The sequence below is a fragment of the Cetorhinus maximus genome, chromosome 6 (assembly GCF_964194155.1).
Source record: "Cetorhinus maximus chromosome 6, sCetMax3.hap1.1, whole genome shotgun sequence".
NCBI lineage: Eukaryota > Metazoa > Chordata > Chondrichthyes > Lamniformes > Cetorhinidae > Cetorhinus > Cetorhinus maximus.
Genome location: NC_135884.1, coordinates 121,958,672 through 121,970,995, shown reverse-complemented (window position 1 = coordinate 121,970,995; position 12,324 = coordinate 121,958,672). Strand labels below are relative to the sequence as shown.

General features: G+C 40.8%; 1 protein-coding gene across 1 annotated transcript in view; it reads right to left on the bottom strand.

Moving 5' to 3' along the window:
• The window catches only part of tdrd12 (tudor domain containing 12), a 144,030-nt gene that overhangs the window by 114,609 nt on the left and 17,097 nt on the right, over positions 1–12,324 (bottom strand). Inside the window, exons 9-10 of the mRNA XM_078544783.1 lie at positions 11,184–11,260; positions 3,414–3,517 (exon numbers count right to left, since the gene is read on the bottom strand). Coding sequence (XP_078400909.1) covers positions 3,414–3,517; positions 11,184–11,260 — 181 coding nt within the window. The remainder of the gene's footprint in view (positions 1–3,413; positions 3,518–11,183; positions 11,261–12,324) is intronic.

The window sequence follows — 12,324 nt, the reverse complement described above, 5'->3', positions numbered from 1 at the left end:
CAACCGGAGACTTGCAGCAGCCTTGTGATCTCACATTGCCTCTGCCCTGCACACCCGAAAACTGAAGTTATACCTATCACCCCCATTGAATGTAAATTCTCACTGTATCATCCTCTGAACTAAACCTCTCTAACAATAAAACCCCTTTCATAGTACCAATTTTATTAGTAATATAAACATATGGCTTGGTATCTGCTAAATAGGTATCACTTTTCATCCCACTTCTTCAATGCTCTATTCAAAAAATGCAAATGCACGCTATCGCTCTTACATCTCAAAACTAGTACACATCAAAGCACCCAGACTAGCTGGTTTTAATCCAATTAATTCACACCCACAGACCAAACTTCTATTTTAAAAGAAAAATCTTTTCCAATAATATCATATACATTAATAGCTTCATGACAGTAGTTTCATTTTCTGGTGCATAAAGGATGAGGGGTTGTTTTGCATGGAAGAATTGAGGCGAGAGATAAACGCTACAAAAGGGAGTACGTTTGCACCCATCTATGATAGAGCATATGTTTTCAAAAAAAATACTGTGGATGGGAGAAACCTGAAATAAAAAACAGAAAATGCTGAAAATACCCAGGTTAGGCAGCACCTTTGGAGAATTTTAAAAAGCAGCCTTGAAAGGTATTCTAAAACTATGTATCCCTGCCACTTTGGTGGCTGCAACTACAAACTGTGACTTGCTGTTGACCAAAACTATTTTGGAATAAATAATCTTGATCTCATGTCCATCCATACTGCCACAAATTGAGAACCCAACTAGCAGCCCACAGCTTTTGCAAATGGCCTCCGTGCCTTATAAGAGAACCCAATCTACAATTCTTGACGTGAATGGTCAGTGATTTGACAATCACGATTATCCATTGTTTGTACAAATATTCCTGAAACAGATGCAACCTCTTGTAAAGCAGGCTTTAGGCATTAGTGACACAAAGACAATCCCTAGGCTCAAATGCTGACATCCACCAGTCAATGAATGTTAGATAAAGCTATCACCTGTGCACCTCTGACCAGTCATGGAAAGGCCCTTTAAACCAGTCCCAGCCCAGCAGGGAGCTGAGGCCCTATATCCTCTGGTCAATGTTACAATGTGGAAAAAGGAGGCCACATTGCCAGAGACTGCAAATAGAAGACCCCTCCACCCCCATACGTCCTTTAGCCACAGCGTTCCAGGATCTTTAGAGGCTAAAGTAGACTGTCAATGGCGTTAACGGACATAGCCAACCACATAAATACAGACACATGGCATCCATTCTGATTATGTGAATTGGCCCACAAGCTCTGCAGCTGTGGAGTTACTTGGTCGCTATCCTTCCACCTCCCTCCCTAACAAACCAGTAATAGATCTCCGCACAATGATTATTCTAGACCTGTGGTCTCTGTTGATATATATGGGGCCAATAACAGACTATGCTTGTAGACAGAGGTCAGCATTGACCATCATTCACATTCCATTCTCTGCATACCATTCTTCAGCTGGAGGGAAGCACATACTTTTAATTGTCTTTGACAGTTCCCCCCAACTAGTGGTTCAATTAAGCTCAGCTCAGCTCTCCAGCTCCTCTGGTGAGCCATATTTGAAACTGAAATGTGAAATCAATATGATCTTCTGATGGATTATGCAAATATTGTTTGTGGTTCAATAGCATGAGTAGTGATTCAGTTGTAGAAATTTCAGATATGCATTCGGCCTTTGCTTTAAGAAAAGACAAAGTGTTCCTCAGCTCCACGAGGACCCAGTGATGCAAGCTAGGTTGTCCAATTGGGTGCAGGCCTTTGCCAAAGTAAACATGACTGTGGGAGGATGGAAGGAGAGAAGTCCATTAACAGCCCTGAACATTCATACATGCAGCACCACAATCTCCAATTCCAAAGGATAGTCAATCCATGTAAAGGTTACAAGTCATCCATTGGTAAAGCAGGGTGTTAATGGAGCTGGCACATTCACAACCAATTCTCCAATTTTGCCCTTTAGAGACCAGATAATAGTTGGTAAATACCAACTACTGACTAGTGCAAAATGATCTCTATCACCTCAGCTTGTACACCAGTTGTCCATATTGCACTCCCAAATACCTAACAGCTCCAAGTATTTTTCTATGCTGGTTATCACAAATGTGTTTTGGAGTGCCCTTGTGAGGAAGGAAGAGAGACCACTATAAGGTGTATTTACCTAAAGACCGAAGCTGCACCTGGAAAGATTTGCCACAAGGCTTTTATAATGTTCCCACTATTTTTCAAAAATGGATGACTGCTTTCTCAGTGTCCCATGCAATATGGATGATCTATTGTTGGCAACTACAACTAGGATGGTCCATGTAAATAAAAATTAGAATTAATATGCACACCCAAAATTTCAAAACAAGTCAAATCAAAAAACTTCTTTATTCTGTACAAAGTATTACATTGCCATATGCCACTCCTCTAGGACCCTTAAGAATTTCTTATCAAGCAATCTAATAGTTGATGACTTGTAACCAACCATTTAGTTTTAGGCATCATTTTTCTCTCCATCATTTATTTCATGGTCAATTGGTAACCCTTTCTCACATGTTTTACAGAGTGCACATTATCCCACAATGAATAATTACCTACATAACATTCAATGGGTACACTATCTTCAGTGCTTCCCTTATATAGAATCTCACAAAATATTTGAGAAGGAATTCCATACCCACTGCTTCCACAAAAGCCAGTGCAATTAATAGATCTCTTGTAAAGGTCATCTAAGAATTCTAATGGAGGACCCAAGCCTTCATCTATATCCAACTGACAGAGATCCAGCTCACAAAATACTTTACTTCTGATTTTACTTCTACTAGGAAGCAACAATGCTAAGACCATACCTTGTTTGTACTTTGGTAAGAACATGACCAGTGTCTACATTTCCAACTCATTCATCCACTGGTCATATGGTTCAGACTCCCAAGAACAGCAGAGGATAACCATATTCCAAAAATTTGGTTTCTACCATTTCTCAAAATGGCCACTAGAATTGTAGTTTTTTTCTTTAAAAACAAAAGCTTTCAACCTTCACCTTGAGGCAACCAACCTCTCCTGCCATGTTCTATTGCGAAAAGCCAGTCGAAGGAGGATAGTATTGAAGTCAATCTTTACTTACTCTTACGTCTATTTACAGAGTGAAGTCTTAAAGCCAAAGAAGAGGGGTGGGGAACAAAAAAGGTCACAAGTTTCTCTATCAAATAATTCAGTATTACTTTTTAGGAGTCAGCTGAGATCATAGAACATTTTCCACAATTACAATCATTAGTTCTTCAGTATAGGTATCATGATAAAATAAATGAAACATAAAAGACTGTGCTTACCAATTACCTCAAAAATGTCAACTAAATTGAAGCTCGTTTGAATGAGCATGTAGATAATTTCTCATCAAAAGTTACCTGTTGCAAATGAAATTCAAGTTCACTTTTTGAGTTCAATGGATCTGGGTTTAGAAACTGTAGGAGTCTGTAAAACAATTGTTTAAATGCTAATACTGGGCACACTTAGTAAACAATGCATATATATTTTACATAAAACTATATCCCATACCTCATTAAATCTTAAAGCTTATAGGTAACAAAATGCATGGTGTACTTAATCTTCAGCACAGCTATCTATTTGCATGAATATTCCTGGGCTGCTTTTGTAAACCTTTCTTATACATTGTAACCTGGCCAGTCTGGATTGCTTGGGACCAAGTCATTTCTGTGTTTTGGAATTTTCTGGGTTATAGAATGATGTTACAATGCCTAACCACAAGCCTGTGAACCAGAAAGCACCGTGCATTTAAATATTTACCTGAAATATAGAAATGATAAAACATTCTAAAGCAGTAATAAAAAATGTTTTACTTATTCAAATAAGACCATAAGACATAGGAGCAGAAACTAGGCTATTCGGCCCATCGAGTCTGCTCCACCATTCAATCATGGCTGATAAGTTTCTCAACCACATTCTCCCGCCTTCTTCCCGTAACCTTTGATCCCCTTACCAATAAAGAACCTATCTATCTCGGTCTTAAATACACTCAATGACCTGGCCTCCACAGCCTTCTGTGGCAATGAATTCCATAGATTCACCACTCTCTGGCTAAAGAAGTTTCTCCTCATCTCTGTTCTAAAAGGTCTTCCCTTTACTCTGAGGCTGTGCCTTCGGGTCCTAGTCTCTCCTACTAATGGAAACATCTTCCCCACATCCAGGCCTTTCAGTATTCTGTAAGTTTCAATCAGATCCCCCCTCATCCTTCTAAACTCCATCGAGTATAGACCCAGAGTCCTCAAACGTTCCTCATATGTTAAGCCTTTCATTCCTGGGATCATTCTCGTGAACCTCCTCTGGACCCTCTCCAGGGCCAGCACATCCTTCCTGAGATATGGGGCCCAAAATTGCTCACAATATTCTAAATGTGGTTTGACCAGAGCCTTATAAAGCCTCAGCAGCACATCCCTGCTTTTATATTCTAGTCCTCTCGAAATAAATGCCAACATTGCATTTGCCTTCCTAACTACCGACTCAACCTGCAAGTTAACCTTAAGAGAATCCTGGACTAGGACTCCCAAGTCCCTTTGCACTCCAGATTTCTGAATTCTCTCCCCATTTAGAAAATAGTCTATGCCTCTATTCTTCCTACCAAAGTGCATGACCGCACACTTCCCCACATTGTATTCCTCTGCCACTTCTTTGCCCATTCTCCTAACCTGTCTAAATCCTTCTGCAGCCTCCCCGCCTCCTCAATACTACCTGTCCCCCCACCTATCTTTGTATCATCTGCAAACTTAGCCAGAATGCCCTCAGTTCCTTCATCTAGATCATTAATGTATAAAGTGAAAAGTTGTGGTCCCAACACTGACCTTTGCAGAACTCCACTAGTCACTGGCCGCCATCCTGAGAAGGACCCCCTTATCCCCACTCTCTGGCTCCTGCCAGACAGCCAATCTTCTATCCATGCTAGTACCTTGCCTCTAACACCATGGGCTCTTATCTGACTGAGCAGCCTCCTGTGCGTATGGCGCATCTTCCATGTTTCTACTCCCAAAGTAATGTACTAAAACAATGTTGCTTGAATGTTTGGATCTGCCAAAGAAATTCTGGACAACTGGTGCTTCCGAGCAATAGTTTACCGAACTGGAGAGGTTAGTGTATACAAGTTACTTTTTCCAGTCAAGGACAACAGATGTAGAGAATAAAACTTTAGAACAAATGTACTCTCGTGTACAGGGCCATTCCTCGGAGGGTATGGGGCCTGGGGCAAATCACATTGTCTGGGACCGCATAACATTTTTAGACAAGTTTCTTCTGACAGCTGGGCCCCTGAGCGTGTGTTTGAAAAGGAGCACCAGCAGCATCCCAGCCAATGAGCACTCTGTTACAAGCAGGTACTGCACTACTGACTGTAATAACTGCATGTAAAACTACATCATGCTTCCAAGGCTGAACATAATTGTTGGTTCTCTTTTGATTAAAGAGAAATCCATGATCTCTATGGGATTCAGTTGTAACATTTTTACTAACACACCCCACATCCTAACAGGAGAAAACTTTAAGGCTGGAATTTTCCAGCTCCTCATGCCGATGGGATCTTCTGGCCCCACCAATGCGAATGGAGATTTCAATGGCTCACCAGCCCTGCTGTGGGGGAACCTGCGGTGGTGGGCAAGGTGGGGCTGGAAAATTTCGGCCTAAACAGAGTGAGGACATTCACTGTTCAATTTTTTTAAATTACAAACATGATGCAATAAATAATTCGACTTTCAAAAAAAATGACTGTCCATCTTCCAATGTTAAGCAAATGTTAGTTGCAAACGTGTACTGGAAGAAAAATAAAATTAGAAGCAGAGGGTTTCAATTGCCCGGGGTTGAAAATAAACACAGCAAGTGAGTGACTTACCCTGCAGGTCAGCTGCTATGTGCTAAATGCTGGCTTTACAGACTTTACCTAGTTCGGAACAGCTCATCTTGCCCCTCTGAAGCGAACAAGAGTCAGAATAAAAGCTGCTCTGGCATTGCCACCAAGGTCAGTGCTGCTGTCTCCAAAGGTGATTGACGGTGCTGAGCCCGCACCGCGCTTCCAGTCACCCGGCCCACTGCCTTGGCAGGGATTTATCCCAGTTCATATGATTTTAATCTACTTTCTCTTCTACCCTTTTGAGTTTTGGAGAGGGGTTAATTGCTTCATTTATTCACTTATATCCACCTGTAGAACACTCATTGAGTTTGGAGTGTGAGAAGCAGCGAATCAGCTATGTACTACAGGCCGTATTACATCTGACACCGTGATGGTGAAGCGCAGGGCCCGGGGCGGTAGCTCTGATTCGCCGTATCTCGGGCGGCTCTGCTCATGCACACATCTAACCCAAATCCTGTGGTGGTTTCATAAATGGACGATCCACAATTGACATTATCTTCTCAGGTGACAGCTGCAAGAGAAATGCTGTAAACAAAGGAGACCACTTCATATGGCCTTCATCGATCTCACCAAGGCATTTGACCATATGAGGAGAGGTGCTCTATTCAAGCTGCTGGAAACAAATTGGCTGCCAACCGAAGCTGCTCAATGTGATCTCCTCTTTGCGTGACAAGAAAATGGGTAATCTCAGGAGTAACGGGGCAACATATGAACCCTTTGAGATCTACAGTAATGTCAAACAGGGTTGTATTCCAGTATCAACACTCTCTAGCATATTCTTCTCTTTGCTGCTGTCATATGCCTTCAGGTCACCTACAGAGGCTGTCTACTTACATGCCACGCTTGCCCGAGATCCTGGGTAGAAGTGCGCCAAGTCCTCATCAGAGTTGCTCAATGCTGACAATGCTGCACTAGCATTCCATACCAAGGAATATCTTCAGTGGCAAATGGATAGACTCTCTTGTGCCTGTAAAAGTTTGTTTGATCATCAGCTCAAGGAAGACAGGGTGGTCCAGGATGTTGCCATATTGCCATCTATCGACATTGACAATGTGACCCTGGAGGTTGCTCATAACTTCACATTTCTAAACTCCACAATTGCCAGCAACCTGTCACTTGATGCTGAAATCAACACACACATTGCAAAAGCTGCTGCTGTTTTGTCCAAGCTGAGTAAGAGAGCATGTAACAACAGAAATCTGACTGAGAACACCAACCGTGAGCGTCTACCAAGCTTGCTCCCTTAGTGCACTCCTCCAATGATGAGGCATGGCCAACATATGATCAGCAGGAAAGAAAGCTGAATGGTTTTCATTTTCACTGTCTGACGTATCCGCGGTATCTCTTGGCCGAACAAGGTCACCATGACTCAGAGGTCTTGGAGGTGCTAATTTCATCAGCATACGCTCATTGTTAAGCCAATGAACGTCCTGGCTCGCAACTTTCATTGGACGGATGATGGCTGTATACCTAAATGCCTCTGTACAGCGAACAGGCCACTGGGTCACAACCACTTGGGCACCCATTCCTTTGCTACAAGGACACCTGCAAGCAAGATAGGAAGATGGCAGACATTGACACAGACAACTGGGAGACAATCACTGGCCATTGTGACTTCTGAAGGCTGACAGTTCAGAAGTTGCATTGGAAGAGGCGAGCAGAAACAAAAAGCTCAGTTGGCTAAGAAGACGGCCCAGAGAAAACAAAGACCAGCAAACCAACCACCTTCTCAGCCCACTGTTTTGCTTTGCAGTAAGTGCGACAGAGACTGCCATGCCAGGGTGGGGCGCCTGAGCCCAGGGCCAGGGAGAGAAATCACGGGCCCTGGTACTTCTTCTGTTTCCGGGCCCCTTAATTACCCCTTCCCTTTAACCTTCCTCCTCCTCAATCATGCATGATAATATTTCCCCATTCAAGATTCACCAAACAATCACAAAGGTCATAGTAAAATGATAATGCCCATTGTTGACATCTGGTTACAAATATCATCCAATACATATGCAGCACGGGTTATTAATATTAAGGTCAACAATGATATAACGCAGTGTTCGTTTGTGTGCGCACTATAAGTGATCCCACCGCGACAACTAAACAAACCAGAGAACACACATTTTATTTTAACAGCATCGTGCAATATTATTAATTTGACGGGAAAATATTCCATTAGTTATTTATAACACTGCGCAGTCAATAACACTGCCTCAGCCCTTATTAACATGCTCTGCACATTGCACCATACGGACACAGTAACAGTAAATTCACATATGGCAGAAAGATTCAATATTTGCAACCCAGATAAACTGCACAAGATCATCTCCATTCTGTAGAAGGTGACGTTCTCCTGCCTGGGTGCATGATATTATTCAATATTATTTTTTTCATACAAGGGGTGTAATTGGGTTCTATTTTATCAGTTATCTCACAGGGTAGAAAGATCAAATAACTCCTGAGCAACAAAGTGGAATGATTGAATAACATAAGTCTTCACTGTCAGTGAGAAGTGTTGGAGTCCTCAGGTGTCTCTGTACCACGCAACATTTAAGAGACCAGAGGACAAAGACTGAATGGTTCACAATTGTACCTGTGTTTTCTTCATCAGCAAGTCTGAATACTCTGCTGACTGCTGCTTCTCACAATATATTTTCAATATCTACTATGCAAAACCACTTTATCATGATATTTCAATACCTCAAAAAACTCAAAAGTACCAGGATAGAGTGAGATAATAGGTAAGTAAACAAAAAGGCAAGATTGAAGTCAGTGGAAAAGACTGCTGGGAATCACAGTGTAAAACAAGTTAACTGATTCACTATTAGCCCATTACATACTACTGTCCTGGCAATTCCACCCCATAAAGCCTGTTCACAGTAAACTTCCGTTAGCAATAAAATAAACAGAACTCCAGCTATGATTCCGCCCTCTGGTCGCAAGATAATCAAGGATGACAAAGGCCATCTAGCCCAGCTCAACTTATCCATCCAGAATAACATTCAAACATACATAATAGGAGCAGGAGTAAGCCATTCAGCCCCTCGAGCCTGCTCTGCCATTTAATAGCATTGCCCAAATGATACCAGTGACTATAGCTCAAGGTGCTAAATTGGCTGTAAAATGATATGGGACAGTGTGAAAGATGCTGTGAGACTGTAAGTTTTGCCTTTCTTTCATTCCACCTGCTGCTTCTTACAGTGGGCTGTAGCAATGGTGAAACTGGAGGCTCAATGTCAATTCTGGAAGGATAGTTAATCACAGAGCAATCAGCTGATGTTAGGAAAGTGGCTACCAAGAAATTACTACATTTACAAAACAATTCAACTCTGTAGCTAATACACCCTTATCATTCTGACTTCTCTGGCACCAATCCACAATATACCATAAATGGTATCTGCTCCTTTTACGCTAATGACACTAACCCTAGGACTAGAAAATCATACATCTACCAGCAGCTCAGGAAAAATGTAGATTTAATTGTTGATCTGAACTTTTCCACAGAAGAATGTTACATGGTACAAAAATTCAGTGGGACCTTAACTCGAACTGGATTGTTTCCACTTTCCCCAGAAGCTGTCATACAAATTGTGTTGTACACTGTGAATGTACAGCCTGAGATGAACCTAGGATGGAGTAGAGATTTGTAAAACTAGTGACAAATAAGGATTTCATTCCCAGACTTCACAAGAGTAATAAGATGGGCGATAGTCAGTCAACACCCTGTTTTGCACCACTCCCGGTTTTTAGTTTCTTTTGATGAAGCCCAAGATTCTTAAGCCTCTGGTGTTAAAGGATCCAAGCTGGTTGGCGAAGCAGAAACCAAGACACAGAACTTTTCTTTATTGAGAGTGTTTATTGACTTTATTCAGTCTCATAGCTCTCCTCACACAGTGTCCCAGCTATCCCCTATTTATATATGTGTTCAAAATAGTTAATTAAACAATGTCATTCACTTGTGTATCCTAATAATATAATTAACAGACTATTAACAAGTCTAATGATGACCATGAAACCATTGTCAACTGATTCCAAGCCACAGCAATGTGGTTGACTCTTAAATGCCCTCTCAACAAGGGCAATTAGGGATAGACAATGAATGCCAGCGACACCCACATCCCATGAATGAATTAAAAAAAAACAGCATGTCATCAGAACTGTGCCTACTTTAGGGCATAATGAAAATTTCAACTACTATTTATATGCTGGTTTAAATTCAAAAGAGAATTTTGAGAAGTGTACAGTATTTCATTTCGAGGTACTAAACCTTAAAAGTGACCCCTAAAAACACCACTACCTCCCCCCCACTCAACCACACATACAAAGCATCCAATTGGCTCCAAAATGATTCCAGGGATTTTCACTTAACATTATTCAAGCAGATTTTCAACCAAGAGCACTCTTGTGACAGATGCTGCAAATAGGAACTGCTGCTGCCGACTTCAGGCAGTTTTGTGATTTTCTGGTGGGCATTTCAAAAAAAAAAAAATCGGTACCATGAAGCTACCCAAGCAACAGCGTAACAAGTGTCAGTGTAACTGATTTGAAAGACCTAGTTTAAAAAAAAGGGAACTGTCAGGCTGACTATTCTGATCTGACGCTCTGGACAATAGAGCTTCTCATCTACAACACTGAGCCCGACCCCCCTCTAGCCTCTGGGCCACAGTATTTGGCACTGTGTATACCCCCACCCACAGCCCCCTCCCCCCAACCCTTCCCCAGGCCCAGCCTGAGCCACATCAGGCGATGCTTCACACAGTTGACCACGACACAAATAATTGTCTTACATCACCCTCTATTACCTTATCTGAGTGGTTATCATTCATGCATATGTTTTGATAGACAGTGTTGCCAGGCTACTTAAACACAGCATAATATAATTCAGATCCTCTCTCAATGTCAACACATGCACATATCCAGCAGAAACTGCTGCATAACTTTAGGGAGCAGGATCCCAGCCAATTTTCTTCTCCTCAACTTTAGTGCATTAAAGCCAATTAAAGCAGCTTTCCTGTTGCTCCAATGTAGTCCGCACAAAGCTAGGATCAGGTTAAGGACTGTTCCTGGCTTAGTTATTCAATGGGCAAACTCCTTTGGCCATCCCAGAAGCAGATAGTAAATTTTAAATGAAAGTGAACTATACTATTCATAGTATAAATATAATTTTGGTTGAGGTTTTACCATGTATTAGCCCTGGAAACTAGTATTTTATTGCACAAATATTTATTTTCAACTGAATTACATTATAGTAATAAAGAGAATACATAACTTGTACAAGCTGGTATTTCATCACATTTCTGCATTGCTGTGGAGGTTTTCTTGTCCTTTCTCATTTCATCATGGAGGTAAAACCTAAGTTCAAAAAAAAAATGGTGAGGATGAGAAGTGAACAATACATGGCAGCAGATTCACCTAAATTCATACCCTGATAACTGGAAATGGGAAAAAAAAAGTTTGGTGAAGGAGACATGAAACAACTTCAAGAGGACAGGGAGTATAGTCAGTTAGGCAGATAGATATCAGATTAAATTTAATATGAAAACTTGCAAAGCAATACATTTTAGGGGAAACAATATGAATTTGCACTAAATGCAAAAAAATTTACTAAGATGATACCAGAGATGAAAAATTTCGGTAATGAGGATAAATTAGAGAAACTGGGGCTCTTTTCATCGGAATGGAGAAACCCAAGAGGAGATTTAATAGGGGTGTTCAAAATTGTGGGGTTTTAAACAGGCAATTAACAAAAAAACTATTTCAACTGGTCATCAAGAATTATCAACTTCAAGACAAAAATTCAAGCTTAGTACCAAATAAGCAACAGAGAAAAGATTAGCAGAATTCTTTTTAATACATAAAGTTATCGTTCTACCAGAGCCAGTGAAGTAACCAAAATCAATAATAGCTTTGAATACTTGGCCAAGAAAAAACTGTAAACAATACGGAAAATTATTTGAGAGAGCATACATACGCTTTCAAAATTCAACTCCACTGTTTTTTTTAAACTCAAATTTGGATGAGGAACCATCTGTCTGTCACTTTGCTTTTTATGCCTTTTGACATTTTATAAAGTACTAGTGAATTACTCATGGCAGTGCTCACAGCACATGATATTTCAAGGATAAGAGATTATCACGGTAATTTTATTTCTTAAGGGCCAGGAATGAGAATGATGCACATTAAGTTTAGAACAGTTTCTTAAATGAAGAGAAACAAAATGCATCTTATTCACACTTATTTCACGATTAGTAGGAAAGGGCTTTTTAAAGAAAATTCTTTTCAAGGGATGTGAGTGTTGATCATTCCTAATTGCCTTTGAGAAGATATTTATTGGTTAGAAGGTTGGGGCAACAACCCATATTTTATTAATAGTTAGAATATATAAACATTCTTATAGCTGACACCTAAGAGTAGAA